Source organism: Podarcis vaucheri, assembly GCF_965113315.1.
Source record: "Podarcis vaucheri genome assembly, chromosome: 5".
NCBI classification, from domain to species: domain Eukaryota; kingdom Metazoa; phylum Chordata; class Lepidosauria; order Squamata; family Lacertidae; genus Podarcis; species Podarcis vaucheri.
In genome coordinates this window covers 72,908,672-72,925,467 of record NC_138763.1, presented here as the reverse complement: position 1 = coordinate 72,925,467, position 16,796 = coordinate 72,908,672, and the positions used below count along the sequence as shown (strand labels likewise).

General features: G+C 42.1%; 1 protein-coding gene across 1 annotated transcript in view; it reads right to left on the bottom strand.

The window, feature by feature from the left end:
• Window positions 1-16,796, bottom strand: part of CDH23 (cadherin related 23) — a 402,434-nt gene that overhangs the window by 240,997 nt on the left and 144,641 nt on the right. Inside the window, exons 7-8 of the mRNA XM_082222023.1 lie at window positions 11,024-11,218; window positions 9,826-9,954 (exon numbers count right to left, since the gene is read on the bottom strand). Of these exons, the coding sequence (XP_082078149.1) occupies window positions 9,826-9,954; window positions 11,024-11,218 (324 nt within the window). The remainder of the gene's footprint in view (window positions 1-9,825; window positions 9,955-11,023; window positions 11,219-16,796) is intronic.

The window sequence follows — 16,796 nt, the reverse complement described above, 5'->3', positions numbered from 1 at the left end:
TACTGAACTAGAGCCTTCTTTTCCCCTTAGCCTCTACATCTTTCAGCATAAAAGCTATGAATTTTCTCCTAAGGTCATGGTTACTCAACAAATGCCCATATTTACACACATAATAATAATTAATGTAGTGTGAACATATTTTATGGCTTTAGGCTGTTCTGCTTTCCTTTGTTTATTGAGACCCAGGGAAAAGAGGTGTCCATTTTGCCCTCAGGAAAAAAAAAATGCCAACAGTGGCATTTGCAGTCTAATGAGACAGCAAGAACACACATCTGCCTTGGCAGCAGCAAACTAACATTGTAATTCATCAGATGAAGGCCGAAGGTCAGACAGAGTTGCTTCACTTCTATCTCTTATCCAAATACCCTATTAGCCCCATTTTTCTTCATAAGTACTTTGTTTTTTTAATCTTGGCATTGTGTAAATTGGTGCAATCTACAGAAATAGCTACTTCTAATAGACAAATATAAATACACCTGAAGTCTAACAATTTTCCTGACAAATGAGAAAGATACAGCTCAGTTATGTCTGTTATAGGCAGAAAATCTGCATTCAAACGCAGGCATTTTCAAACACATTTTCTCACAAAATATGCATTTCTAAAGGTATTTTATCCTTAAAATGAAATTCTATATATATTTTGGTATGTTTTTTGAGGCAGATATGCAAGATCTGAAGAATAACCATATTTTGGTCAGCACATTAGTAGCATCTCTAACACACACAACACACACTTTGTATTTTATACATGTATATACGCAGGCTTGCATATGAAAAAACAAATGTGTTAAAAAGGTATTTTTAAAAAATCTATATGAGCACTTTTGACAGTCCTTAACCATGCATTGCCATGAATAAATCTAACACAAACAGAGAGGTGACGGTTACTCACTAGCAGCAACAAAACAAATCCATTTTGTAAGTGCTATTGAAACCTACAGTTTCATATTGGGCTCCTTCAATACTATAGATACAGAAAACTATTTTTCAAAATGTTGTGCTGAAAGTTCTTTGAAGCCATAAGACTGTATTCCAGGCATTTCAAAAGACACTTTACGAATGTGTTCACATTAATCTGAAGACATTAACTATAAATCCTTGGTAACTGACCTTTGAATAAAATACTGTGCTACAGCCATGCTACTAACGGAAGGGAGAGTGTCTAAATCATCAACAATGATTATGTTTTCCAAACCAGTAAATACAGCTAAAGAGGCTACAGGTCACTTACATTTACCATCACTCCTTAGTCTGGCAAGCTAGTTTAGTCAAAATTTAACGTAGATCAACAGCAGAGTACATTCCTTTAAATGCATGAATTCCTCCATTCAGTTCCTGCCATCTCCAGCTACAGCACCTCAGGTAGCAAGTCTGAGAAACCATTTTCCTAGGATCTTTGACATCCATTGCCAAGTACAGCCTACTTGAGCAGTTGGACCAATCATCAGCTATTTCTGTATAAGGCAGCTCCTCATATTTGCATCCACAAACCATTTCCACCATCTTCCTCAGTTTTTAAAAGCTATTTTTAAGCAAAATGTTTAGTGCCGTCATATACAGCACTCAGTTCTGGATAGCCCCTCTATAGCTAACTACTCAGTTTAGCCACAATAGCCTTCAGAACACTGTCATGAACTACCGTATTTTTCGCCCTATAAGACGCACTTTTTCCCCTCCAAAAATGAAGGGGAAATGTGGGTGCGTCTTATGGGGCGAATGCAGGCTCCTTGGCTTCAGCGATAGCAACACGAAGCCTCTGAAGCCTGCGCTCCGGAGGCTTTGCATTGCTTCCGCTGAAGCCAGGAGAGTCTGCTCTTTGAGGCTGGTGGTGGGGGAAAGCAGTGCTTCCCCCATCGCCAGCCCCAGAGGATGGGGGGCAGCGGGAAGGCGCGCGACGCCTTCCCGCTACTCTCCAACCCGGCTTGGAGGCTGGCGGTGGGAGAAAGCAGGCTTTTCCCCAAGGAGGGAGAAGGGACTGACTGGCAGAGTCCATCCCTTCTCCCTCCTGTGGGCTTTTGCGGGAGATGGGGGAATTCCCCCACCTCCCGCAAAAGCAGGCAAAAGCCGTGCGCTCTTTAAAGCGGCTGCGCGGCTTTGCTGGCTTTTCTAGGAGGTGGGGGAATTCCCCCACCTCATAGAAAAGCCCGTAGGAGCCTCGCAGCCTTTAAAGAGTGTGCAGCTCTTGGGGGCTTTCCCCAAGGAGGGAGAAGGGACTGACTGGCCGTTTCAGTCCCTTCTCCCTCCTGTGGGCTTTTGCGGGAGGTGGGGGAAATCCCCCACCTCCCGCAAAAGCAGGAAGAAGGTCTTGGAGTAGTGCACAGGCTGCGTGCAGCCTGTCTGCTGCTCCCAGAGCTGCGGGGGGGGGGAATCATATTTTTTTCCTTGATTTCCCCCCCCCTGAAAACTAGGAGCGTCCTATGGGCCAGTGCGTCCTAGAGGGCGAAAAATACGGTAAGTTTATATACTGACATTCAAAGGCATTGGAATCCCCCAGTCCAAGGCTTGGCTGCTTTGCAAAAGCAATTAGTTCTCTGTGGAATCATTTGCCACTTTGAGGGACGCGGGTGGCGCTGTGGGCTAAAGCCTCAGCGCCTAGGGCTTGCCGATCGAAAGGTCGGCGGTTCGAATCCCCGCGGCGGGGTGCGCTCCCGCTGCTCGGTCCCAGCGCCTGCCAACCTAGCAGTTCGAAAGCACCCCCGGGGGCAAGTAGATAAATAGGTACCGCTTACCAGCGGGAAGGTAAACGGCGTTCCGTGTGCGGCTCTGGCTCGCCAGAGCAGCGTTGTCACGCTGGCCACGTGACCCGGAAGTGTCTCCGGACAGCGCTGGCCCCCGGCCAATAGATGTGAGATGGGCGCACAAACCCCAGAGTCTGGCAAGACTGGCCCGTTCGGGCAGGGGTACCTTTACCTTTACCTTTAAGCAAACAGCAAATGTTCCAAAAGATCACAATTACTCAATCCTCGTGCTTACTTTTGATGCGAGATACTCATCGTAAGATTATTTCATTTTAATGTACTGGTTTCATGACAAATTCTTATAAATGCACCCTGAATAGTAGCAGCTGCTACATGTCATGTAAGATGAAAGACTTGAGAAAGCACTAGACCTCTGACATGATCATGGATATATTCTGCTAAATGAAAAGCGAACATGGTACTCATGACTTAGGATAGATTCAGGCAGTTGCATTTCTTTGTAGCAAGAGTAGGGAACTTCTAGCATGTAGGACTTCAGTTAGCCTCTTCCAGCGCCCTGTTTCCGAACGCCTCCCCTTCTACAGTCTTGTTTTTACTGCTGCTGAGTTGACCTCTCCTTGGGTGACCTCTTCTCTTCATGATCTCCCCTCTGTGCTCAGCAGACTGGCAGGCAACACCTGAGTAGCAGGGAAGCAGGGGTGGGGGGGTGGGGCTGGCTGCAGAGTCCTGCTGTCAATTACTCTCTTCCTGGAAGCCAACCAATCTGCCAGTTAAGACACAGCTCTCTACGTTTGATGGGAATAGTATGTGTCTGCACATGAATGGATTTCAATGTGTACACTGTATCCTGTTTTTTTAAGTAACCAATAATTTATAGGAACAAACGTTTGATTTCTCCTGTATTTATCATTATTTGATTATGTATACGTCTTTTAAACTTTGATTTGATCTATTTTTGATAAATATTATACACCATCTTATGTATATTGCTTAGATATTCTTAAATTTTGATTAAATGGTCCATATCTTCTTTAAAAAAATTAAATAAGAAAACCGTTAGAAGATTCACACAATCAAGATCAGATGTTATACTATGAAATTATACAAACAATAATTATCTATTTGTATTACCTATCTGTTATCATATCAGCAGCTTTATATCTCAAAATATTGAAAATCCAAGTTTTGTTGGTGGGGCAGTAAGTTCCTTACTAACAAAAGGATTCCATTTACCATAAAAAGCAAATATTAAATTTCTACAGCAAATGGTCTTTAGACTTTGAATATAAGGGCTTTCCCCCAAAATGAGTTTATTCTCTTAAGTTGTGGTTACCTTTATGATATTTTCAAATATCTTGTTTGGAGATATTCAAGCATGAGGATGATTTAGACCCTCATTTATCTTTGAATACACCTGAAGAACCTTCTTGCTTTCAATAGTTTAATGCTTCTACGCACTCCCAGTTCTATATAATCTACGACTGATTTCAATGGGGAGCGATTTGGGCTTAAGGACATCTTGCAATGACCCCAAATTTTCAACCAGCTGGAAAGAATTTGAGTCTGCATAAAGATTTGAAAATGGCAGTGAAGAAACTAATATGCAGGGAAAAAAAATAATTCTGCATAACACAAGATTTAGTGATCCCATCCCCAACGTGCTACCCTTTAATTTGTAATTCCCACGGGAGAGACATGAAGTTCTGGCATCTCATTTGTAAACTGAAGTGCTCCTACATTCCAAAAGCGCTGGGTGAAACCATGGCCTATCTGACAGTTCACTCATCACTTGTCAAAAGAGAGAGCATAGCTTAGAATGGTAAGTGTCACAAACCGTGCGGCACATTTCAAAAGGAAGGCAGCTGCTGAGCAGGGTGGGTTTAGTGATGGCGCAGGAATAGCAAATGGTTTGTAAATATTTATGGGGCAGCTTTACCCTAACAAGCCAAACCTTTTGTGGCCTCCATGTGTTATGATCACAGGCAGAAATAGCTTAGTACTCTTGGTTCGCATTGTAAAGGAGGAAGGGCTTTCCTCTCTGAATGACCTTTGTGTTGAATCCAAGGTCATCGACACAGGGTACATATACTGTACTCATATATCAAGGAAGCGTGTGATCCTGTGCATGACTCCTCAGAAGCAAATCCCATTGAGTTCAAAGGGGCTTCCTTCTAAATAAGGGAATGCCGCACTGGGATCTTATTTGTGCTCCCAAAGAGGGAATAATAAGTTCATGCATACCGTTCTCATTTACACCTGGACACCTGGAAGTGTCAAAAGTAGATTGGTAGGCAACTCGCACAATGTCCATCAGGACTTCATCTTAATATGAAGCAACCCTTGGTTTCTCCAGGTCTTATCTGTATTCAGGTTTGCTTTTGAAAACAAAAGGGAACCCCGGTCATTACAATTATTTTTCTGAGGATATTCTGTATATCATCATCTGCCGCTTACCTGCTGCTCAGCAGAGCAAGTGGCTATGCAGAAGAGTGGCAGATAACAATAGTTTTGAACAGGAACACAGGAAAACCCTTCCCTCACAAGGCATAAATGAAAGGGAGACATTGTGGAACCTACCAAACTCTTCTGCTAAAATAATACACATCTGCTTTTAAAAAGAATATGAATATTCTTCACCATCTTCCTTTTCCAGTGAAAGGGGAGGATGTATTATAGATCCCCTTTAATAAAATGTTGAGCTTCTAATAAAACACTCACAGGTAGACTTAAATATTATAAGGAGGAATTAACCAAGACACACTGAGTCTCTGGGGCAGTGACAGCACAAATCAACTCTGTTTCTTTAACATGATGTTCTTTCTTAAATGAGGACCTGGAGGAAGATGTTATCTATTTGTTATAGGGGTAGCTACGAGGCCAGAATTAAAACACATCACCCACCGTGATCACAAAATATTTAAGGGTGTATATATAAACCGGGCCCCCAGCTTTTCCCCATGCAGATTAAAGTCCTGGGACAGCAAAATGAGGGCGCTTTCAGTTGTGGACTCAAAATTTTGCAAGGGAACAATTGCTTAACTGGTTGGCTTTTCATTGAAACAGGAACCACCGAGTTGTAAAAGGAAACCAGTGCCTTCCTAATGGAATTGATGCTGTCCATTGATTGTCAACACTCCTGTGCTACAATGCAGAGTTGTGCCGCTGTCACTAAGGATAACCTACAGGGCAATGCTGGTTTAAGGTGTTACTATGAAGGTGTTACTACTCTAAACCACCTTAACAGCTTGCGACCAGTTTTCTTATGGGGTCGCCTTACCCTAAATAGGATCACTCAGCTGCCTCAATCTGCAGAATGGGAACTGTTACAAGTGCCACATAATAACTCATTCTACACTCGTAATGAATCGATCTTTTTGTGTAGCAGCACCTACACTCCTGCCTATTAGCATTGTGCAGGCACCTTCGCTGTACACTTTCTGGCACCTGCTTAAAACATTTTGTTTAGGCAAGTCTACCCAGACATGCAGAAGCTACATGTACTTTATTAGTTTTTAGCTACCGTTGCTTTTAACTTTCCTTTTAATATTTTAAAATAGCTGTTTTTAACTTTTTTTAAAATTAGTAACTTTAATGTTTTATTTTATTCTTTTATAAACTGCTCAAGGGGCTTTCTTACAACTGAGCAGTATATAAATTCTGTTAATCAATCAATCAATTTCCCCTTTATTTGCTTGGACACTGTGTACGTGCACATGCATGCATTGGGTTTACACAAGCAGAATCGGAGTTGTATAGCCCTCAGAATATCTCACATTTTAAGAAAGAAGGCACAGGCAGATAAATCGCTTGCAATGTCTCCCCCCCCCCACTTTCCTGTCTGTTATATCATGTTTAGGGGGGAAAGGGGTCACCAAGGGCACATGAAAAGTGTTTTTGTGTTACACCACAATATACTTGTTCTATAAAAATGAAACTATAGCATTCCTTCCTTCCTTTCTTCTATTATAGGATTAAGGACTTAAAAGGCAAACTGGAACCCCATATCGCAGGAGGAGGAGCTGGGGGTGGGGAGGGGAAGAGAAGGGTGCTGAAGAAAGCCGCCACAGCAGATTCCAGAGGCAAGAAATCCTATTTCGCACTCCTTAATTCCAGTCAAAGGGCTGATAGGAATCTGCTTGCAGTAATTTGCTGCAGTTTATCCAGTTCTTTTCCTTCTGTCGGCTCTTCAGTGACAGGCTGGGTGACATGCTGTTACTCGAGTGAGGAAATTAAAATTTGATGCAATAATCCCAAAAAGGAGGATTTTATTAGGTAATGTATAAAGTTTTAGATTAGGCGCTCCTGCTTGATACAGAGATAGAAAAAAAATCAGGCACGCTGCGCACCACTGATAAACAGAGAGAGAAATGTAAGTAGACAGACCAAGAACAATTGCTGGAGTCCTTTCCTGACCTTTGTTCAGCTTATTAAATCAGCATAAGAAGGAGCACCTTTCATGTATGAGAGGCCTGCATGTGCAACAAGAGCAGATAACCATATTAACACAGAACAAGGGACGCAGACCTTCAGATTTTAGCATCAGAAACCAGAAGCAACCAATGTGTCAGTAAAGAGCCATTGAACCACCCTGCTTACACCACCAGCAGCAGTAGGCATGGTGGTGGCAAGATTGGGGCTATGTGAATACACCTGCTGGAGCATCAGATTGGTACAGTGGTACCTCCGGTTGCGAACGGGATCTGTTCTGGAGGTCCAGACGGATCCTGAGGTTTTCGCAACTGGAGGACCGCTTCTGCGGGTTTGCCGCTTTCACAACCTGAAGTTTATGTTACCCGAGGGTAATGTAAGGCGAGGTGCTACTGTACTTAACAAGCTGCCTTCTATCAGACCATTGGCCCACGTAGCTCAGTAGTGTCTAGACTGACTGCCAGCACCTCCCCAGGTTTTCAGGCAGGTATCTCTCCCAGCCCCACCTGAAGATGCCAGAGACCGGACATGGGACCTTCTGAAGGCAAAATAGATGCTCTCCCACCAACCTATGGCCCTTCCCTGATTCACTACCACCCAGGTAAACTGTGGTTATGATGGAGTCAGGAGTGTGGCTCTGCCCAAGCATACTAGGAAAATCCATTTATGACAACGTGCATCATCCAAATTCAATGTTGGTATATACGTATACTGCATGCACTTCACCATGGCAAGTTCTCTATACAACACACGTAATGTAGTAGGTCAGGATAGTGGTTTTAGACATTTCTATTGCACTTGTAAGCCTAAAAAACTTATGCTCATGTAGTATGTATTGAGACTACAATGTGAAAAGCGGTCTGGATAAAAATTCTCTGCAAGCTATTTCATTGCTGCTTAAAAAAGAAAGCAAGCACCCTCCCACTGATTATTTCTAGATGAAGGGAACCAATAAAGCCTCATAATTTGAGTGAAAATTATTCATTAGTGTTTCTGGATATGTTTTACATCTGTCCACTGTTCTCAGAAGCACTGAGCCAATTAGGTTGCAGAAAGTATTGGCCGGAGATACAAGCAAATCCCTTGGAGATATGAAAGCATTCAAAGAATATTGAGAGGGAAGATAGATAAGAATAATAATTCAATGCTGTTGTTTTGACGTGAGTTTTTTTTTGTCAGGCTGAGAACAACAGAGGCAAATGTCAGCATGCACAAGCAATTTTATGTTCCTCTGTGCTCTCTCTATTGACTTCCCAAACAGTTCCCTAGAGGAAAAATACATGTCATTGTACATCCTCGATCCATCAGTCATATAGAGGACCTTCTCTGAACATTTACCTGTTTAACAGACTCCAAATGACAACAGAGAACATGATGTGGAAATCAGACAGTATAAACTCACTATACCCTAAGAAGAAATGCACTGGGTCAGAATTCTTATTTTCACATTAATTCCTTTGGACTAGGGCTAGCAAAGTGACCCCCCACTTGATGTCGTTGGAGTATAACTCCCCTGACCCCTGACTCTGGCTGCAGTTGATGGGAGTTGGCTTTCTCTGCTTTAGACTGCTATTTGAGTCAAATTAGATAGGGGGAAAGCCAAATTAAGGTCTCTTATAAACGAAGACTGTATTCTTAAGAAATATTTGTATTTCACGTTAGACACAAATCCTCTCCAGGGCTCCCCCTGCCCCACTACAATGTCCTGTGTAAAAAAGTCTGCTACTTGACATTAATTGTTATGTATGTTACCGAAAGTGTCAATAGAAAAGGACCATTTAGTTCCAGACACTGCTATATTGTCATTTAATTTGAGAGATATTCCTTCTACAGGCACAAGGTCATGCAGTGAAGGTGATCCAGTACATAATCTTAGATGCTAGTGGGGATTTCCATTTCTGTAATACCATATCATTCTTCTTTCCTTCTTGTTATTAATGTACTAGGCAGGATTTCTTTCCGCCTCCTCTACTGCTTATATTGTCTCATGTGAAGGAAAGCTTTAATATAAAATCTGGAACGATGTGTGTGCAGTTCCTACAACCATCTGTATTAATCAGTGACTTCCCTCTTCTCCAGCTACTTATCAGCCTTTTAAGTTAAGATCAAGTGCTTTATTGGTCCAATATTTAACACACCCTTTCTTAAGGAAGGAAAGTAATAATTTTCTGTAAGAGGTCCGGAATCGCTTATATTTACAACATCAGCAGCTGTGGTACCTTCTTCTAGCTTTCACAGTTCTAAGTTGGTACATGTTTGGATAGTGAACAAATGTTTCTGCATTATTCAGAAGTGAATACTAACAAAAATAATTACTTTGCACATATCAACAACTGAGCCACTTGTTTCACAGTGGGTTCTCCCTAACAGAGTCCCATCCGGAATGGATAAATCACTCTCTCTCCTGTATTCCCCCTTTAACAATTTTGTAGTCCTGTACTGTATTCCAGTACCCTGCAAATCTATGTTCAAATCAGACGTAAAAAAATAACAAAAGATGTCCCCTCCCATTTTTGAAAGTATTGCACCTAGTTTGCCTTGTTCTGATATCTGCTTCCTCTCCTCTCTGTTCCAGTTCCCACTTCCACTTCTTAATACAACAAAACTGCAGACAAAAGAAGATTCAATTGGGATTATGTGGGAGACATTCTCAATAGCTCTCTTAATCCTTAACAAGATGCCGATCTAAAGCTCTTACCGGAGGAGAGTTCTCATAGATGTTCGTACTGTATGGCAGGTTGATGAAGATTGGGTCCATATCTTGCACATCTGTGATGGTGATCGCTAGATTGGCCAAAGTAGAAAGTGGTTTGGTTTTATCTTGGTCCTTAAAAATGAAGAGAGGGAAAATATTGAAAGAGAATTAAATAGAAAACAATGGAAACCATTTCCTTTTAACATCTTTTCAGTGCTGTCTCCTACAGCAAAATTCTAACTGTAGAAATGAACCTAAAAGCTGCCATATTTATTACAATTACAATTTACCCACCCTTCACCCTATGGCCCCAGGGCAGGTTACAACAATTAAAACACAATGTTAAAAATCATTTAAAACAATTTACAATCTCAAAAACAAAGTGGGTCTATATGGTATCAAAAGACAGGCCACAGACATGTGTATTCAGCATTTGCTGGAGGTGATATAACATTTCAGTAGGGAGAGAGTTCCACAATTTCGGGGCTGCCACAGAGAAGACCCTCTCACGCCCCTGAGCTTCTGATGGTGGTAGAACAACCAAGAGGCCCCTTTTGCCAATCTTAACACCAGAGGGGGTCTGTAGGCAAGGAAGTGGTCTTTCAGGTATTTGGGACCTGAGTCATTCAGGGCTTTATACATGAACATGAGCACCTTGAATTGGGCCCAGAAAGAAACTGGCAATCAGTGCTACAGTTTTCAGATCGGGGTTTAAGCGAAATCTAAACAGAACTCCAGCTAGTAATCCGACTGCTGCAATTTTGGGCCAACTGCAGTTTGCAAGTCATCTTCAATGGCAGCCGTATGTGGAGCACACTGCAATAATGTAGTCTGGGAGTTACTAGAGCATGGAGTGCAGTGGCCAAGCCATTTCTGTTCAAAAGGGCTGGAGCTGGGGAAAATCACTCAAAGCCACTGCAGTGGCCTACGTCTCCAGTGACAGGGTAAAACCCAGGAGCACCCCAAGCTGCGAACTTGCTCCTTCCAGGGGGAGTGCAGCCTGCAGCCCCGCCTCTCACACCTGAGAACTTGGGACACATAACACCTCTGTCTTTTCAGGATTCTGCTTCAATTCATTGGCCTACTTCCAGCGCATCAGATAATGGTAGTGTGAATAGAAGATCTACATATTCTCCTTGCTGCAGATGCTTAAGATTTGTCTAGACTCTAGAACAAAAGAAGCAGGAAGCCTCCTACTCACTGTAGCGTTGACCTGAAGTTGGTAGGCTTGCGTAACTTCGTAATCCAGGGCCCGGATGACTGACACAATGCCACGCCCACTGTCAATGGCAAAGAAGTTGGACGGAGGCTGGAAAGAATACAGCACACTTCCACCTGCTCCCTGGTCTGGATCTGTGGCATTCACTATGAAAATCGGAGTTCCCACTGGTGTGTTCTAGAAAGAACAACAGTTTAAAAAATAACATTTAAAAAAATAATAATACACGTGCTAAGTAAGCAGAAGTGCCTCTCTAGAACCACATTTTTCATTAAAAGGAGAAAATAAAAATAAGGATTGCATTCCTGCATGAGAAACATTACCCAAAGATTCCAGGCAAACATTTTATTTCTGCAGTGTCTGTATGTAATATAACTGCCTGTTCTGAGAACGATTAACCGTGGAATTTTTCACTACACCATTGAAGGAAATTCCGGAGTGCCAGTTACTCTTCCTGGCAATCTCCATAGCCACCCCCCCAAAGCTATATACCCTTTCTAAGACTATAACATGCTAATGGAATTTTAACCCTTACCCATGTACTCTAATGTAACCGGCCTCTTCTTCTGCTTAGCTTATTTGGTGGGTTTCTCTCTGAGAAAATGTCATTTATTTGGCATGCAGAAGATTGGCAAATAGTTACTCTGGAGATGGTATCACTGTGTTTGCTGTGCTTCAGTCCTGCTCCACTACACCACTGAACTTCTCTTCACAAACATAAAAAAACAAAACACACACTGTATAATCTGTGAAACTTTGCTATGCACAGGTTGTCATCCTAGTGTAAAAAACAAAACCCTTCTTCAGTGCATAAGGAAGGATAATGCAATTGAAGGATGTTTTGGCAAGAATCTTCGGTTCAAGAAAACCCTAAACATTAGAAAAGAAAAGCTAAGAATCTGTAAGGAGCACAACCTTATTATATCTGGTAAATGTCCAAAGGTCCATGATTCTGTTCTGCTGCTGAAGTTAAGTAGGCTTGCCCCCCCCCCCATAAACTGCATAAGTGCATTGCTCTGATGTCTTTGGAGAATGGGATATTCAATATAAAACAAATATGTAAAATAAACACAGAGCATTCTGGGACCTCTTAAATAGGCAAAACTATGTCAACATCAGCCAGAATGGCTCCCTTCCATCATTGCCTGAGTTGGGGCTTGGATGTTTTTCTTGAAATGGCAAGCAGGGCAGCCGGGCAGCCGTCAATCATGGTGCTCCTGTTGCACTTTGATCCTTGTAGCTGTTGTGCATGCCCATGTGCTGGAGAGGGATGGGGAAATGGATGCCAGCAGAGAAGTGAGTGAGCAGTGCTTTGGCACATGAGTTGATGAAACAAGCTCAGCATCCGAGGTACTGCTTACTACACCTCCACTGAAGGGCTGCAGGGTCCTCTTGCTGGTAGCACCTGCTTTGTGAAAAACCCAGAAGACCCATGGAGGCCCACGAAGCTGCAGAACTACCTTCAGGCACCAGGCTATAACCAAAACCTTTGGGTCTTAACTGAACTCAGCTTAAATATGCATTTATTGGGTGTAGTTTTATTATTCGATTTGTTGAGCAGCTGCTCTTAATCCCCCCCCCCCCGGTATGTTACCTTTTTGCTATGTTACTGGTCTATTAGTTTTTTTTAAAAAAACCACACCCAATATCTATTCTGATGCATTGATGTTTTACCATTATCTGCTATTAGAATCTTTGAAGTATTTATAAGATAAAGCAGGGTGTAAGTCTTTAAAACAAGCCAGTCAAAATGAAATAGTGCTGTATGGGTGGTTCATAAAGTTTGTTTTCTGTCTCATTCTTGCCAGCATCGGTTCCCTTGCAAATCTAGAACTTTCTGCCAGCTTAATATCTGTACCAATCCAAACATACTCTAGCATCATTTTAAAGCTAGTTTGTTTCTAACAAAATGTATGAACTCTACTCATTCTCTGAGAAGAGCTTAATTACTTTTGTCATGCTTTACCCTATCTGAGTGTTAAGACTCAAACCATTACAAATTAACTATTAACATGGAGGAAGGGAGGCATTACAAATAGTAGCAGACTCAGATGAGGTCTTGAGTGCATTGTTCACCATAAGAATAGAAATAATATTCAGAAGGATAAAGCTGCTCTTGGTTAATACACATAGTCTTCTTTTTGACATGCAAATCTGCTCTGGTCACCAGTGATTATCAGCCTGGCTGGCTGCAAAAGTGAAGAGTTGGATTTCAGAGTCATTGTGCTTCATACAAAAGGCCTTAATGTCAGGCTTTGAAGAGAATTTGTTCTCTAACCCCCAGGCAGTTCAGACTAAGCACTGGGGTCACAAATGTCATACGGGTTTGGTCCTTATTTTGTCATACCAGTAGATGAGAGAACATCTTACGGCAAAGATTTTTCTCACTTTTAAACTGTAAGGTCAATGGATCATCTCCTATTTGGCCAGATTTCCCTTTTGGTTTTGGCCTTAGAGGGGAAAATATATAAGAACAAGACTTGAAACATAAACTTTTTTTTATTTAAGCTGTACAGGAGAGAGTCTTTTGCATTTGTACAGTGTTTATTAAAAATTATATGCTACTTAAAACAAACAAACCAACAAACCTCGAAGAGGTGTACATAAAACAATATAAAACATTCTACTGTGTATTTTGGAAAGTGACTTGTCCGTTTGGACGCCTCTAGAGATATTGCCATCAAACTTGGCACAAAAGTTCCTGAGGTGGGGGTGGCGGTCTTTGTCAATGCTTTGCACACTGGCCACCATTCTGAATCAAGATGGCAGACCAAAACATGACTTTTGCGCAACTTCACTCATTTTTTGGCATAGGTTTGCATGTATAGGGTCCCAGGGTCAATCCCCAACATCACCAGAGCTGAGTTAGACATATCTATGTGAGAGTACTCAGAGTTGCAGTTTTATAGCTTCTTGCAGGGTGTGTGTGTGTGCTTTCGGGGGGATATAATGAGCCACAGCACCCACAAACACTTCCTCATTGACGTTACTGTCAGGATCAAATCCTTAGGCATATTCACCACTGAAGCTGCCCTGACCACAGTCAATGAAAAAGACTGCTCACGTAAAAACTCTGGATCACAACCTGCCTGATTAGTTACAACTGTTAACTTGACAAAAGATAGTGATGCCAATGGAAAACATGTCAATAGCAAGTGCCTACATCTGTAATATTTGCTTTCTGAATAACAAGAAAATTGCTTTCCCCTACAATGAAAACATACTTAACTCTTTCACAGGCATTCACTTCTTAGTGCCTCTTTACATACCCTACTGCAGCTCAACACCTATGTCAGACACCATGAAACTGAGACAAAATCTGTACTGGCATTTACATTTTTTGCACAGTATTTACCACTGCAAATGTCTTTAGACTGACAATGTTTGCACTTAACAGTGGAAAATTCAATGTAGTCTTGCCAGAATGACTTGAGTCAACACTAGAAACATGCAAATGTACACAACGCCTCGCTGAAAAATTAAACATCCAAATATACTTTAAATGTTGTAGATAACCAGAGGGATAATTAAGTACCTTATAATCCTCACAGTATTTATTTTCTAAGTGATGATCTACAATGTTTAAAGTATCTTATAAAGCCCCACTCTTAGTGAGGAACCTCCTAATCTTCCCTTCCAATATGGAACTCAGGTAACTTCATGCTGATCATTTTAGAAACAGAACAAAGCCACATTCAAACTAAGGAGAACTGCAGGATACTCAGGGAACCCCAATGCATTTATTCTGAACCTCCCTCACACAAAAAGGGGTACATTTCCCCCAAAATGTGTTTTTATCCTCCTCAGTGACTATCTTCATATGTTCTGGTTAGAGCTCATGTGAGATGGATTCTTTTTTTAAACAGTTATTCTGAGACAGACACTGGCATGGAGATGTCAGCAGCTACTGCGACACTAACCTAAAACAACACCCTGGGCCACTCTCTCAGTCCATCTCCTATCAGCCCCACAAAATGTAACTGAGGGAAACAGGATAAGTGGCTGCTCTGAGACATCATTCCCTCTAATAAGACACACACACCAGAGACACAGTGAAACATTTAGTTGCATGTCCCATTTTTATCTGTCTGCAGCCAATAATCAAGTCCATTAACTCTGCAAACATGTTAATGGCAAGAATGCAGTTCCAAGAAGCATCTGGGACTTGGTGGGACAATCCCATGTGTTAAGTTATTGCAACCTTGTTCACCCTTGAAGTGGGAGGGGGAAAACAGATGTTCAAATGCTTAATTTTTGCATCATCATCATCATCATCATCATCATCATCATCATCATCAATACATAATGCACCTTACCTTGCTGCATTGCATCAAAGAACTTCTCTTCCTAGACTATGTTCCTAGACCAGGCTAAGGAGGAAAGTGTTTCACTTGTGGGACACGTGAGGGAGCTCAGCTCCCCTCATCCAAGGGTACAGATCATAAATAGTGGGAACCTCCTCAACTTTTGATAAGAATGTAGTACATGAAGCCATATTTCAGAAAAGTGAAAATCCGGAAACAAACGTCGTTGAGCTTTTTTTTGGCCAAAGTTGTAAAGCTATTTTTAAGGAAATGCGCCAAAATCTAGACTTCCGACATAGGTTGACATACATATCTAGATTTTCCAAGACTTTTCAGCAGTTTCCGCCACCCAGACATTGCTTTCCGACTGCAGTATTCCAGCTATGTCTGGAAAATGCTGGATGCATGGCAACCCTAACTTGGAGGTACTTAATCCACAGAGACTCTTCTCCAAGTGTCACCTCAGTAAATACAGTGGTGCCTCAGGTACAAACGCCTCAGGTTACAAATGCTTCAGGTTACACACTAACTTGAAAGAGTTACCTTGAATTGAAAACTTTGCCTCAGGATGAGAACCAAAATCGTGTGCTGGCGGTGCAGCGGAAGCAGGAGGCCCCATTAGCAAAAGCATGCCTCTAGTTAAGAACAGTTTCAGGTTAAGAACGGACCTCCGGAACGAATTAAGTTCATAACTAGAGGTACCACTGTAGATGGAGTGTCATGTGTTACCATCTTTTAGCAAACTTCTCAGAGCCTCAGCACAAGAAAGGGGGCTTGGGGCTCCCAGGGACAGAGAGAGCTCCAAGTGGCTGTCTGCTCCTGCCTTCCCTTCCCTGCTGCTGGTCCCATCCCATAACTGGAAGTCATTTTGGCTCCTATAGGAAGTACTGGGAGGTTATTAATTATGTGGTCAGAGTGGAGACTATCCCATCTGCTTTCTTTCATACAGCTCTGAAAAAACTATGAATTGGACAGATTGAGTGCCAGGGACCCAAGTCCTTCCTGGGTATACTGAATAACCTGACATAGGGAGACTACTGCCTTGGTATTCTGGAGCAGGAAGCCCTGCTCTAACTGATGTGAAATATATCAGGGCTTTACAAGAGAGGATTGAATCCAGCAAACCTCTACCACGAATAAATTGGACTTCAAGAGCACAACAAGACAGCTACTATACAGAAGCTATGTCAGTGTATAGAAGCATTAGGCAGGCAGGCACAATAAAGACGCCGCTCAAAGAATAAACCTCTGAGCAGAACAGATCTGCACTGTGCCTTTAAGAGCTCTCCACCGTATCAAAATCATTTCACGGGCCACGAGCTGCAGAACACCTAGAACGTGACTCATTCCAACAGTCTCATCCAACTGGCCTAATGCCAAATGCCCATCTGTGTGAAGGAGAGATAGCCTATATCACACAAGTTGACTCTTCTGTAACGGGATAAGCACTG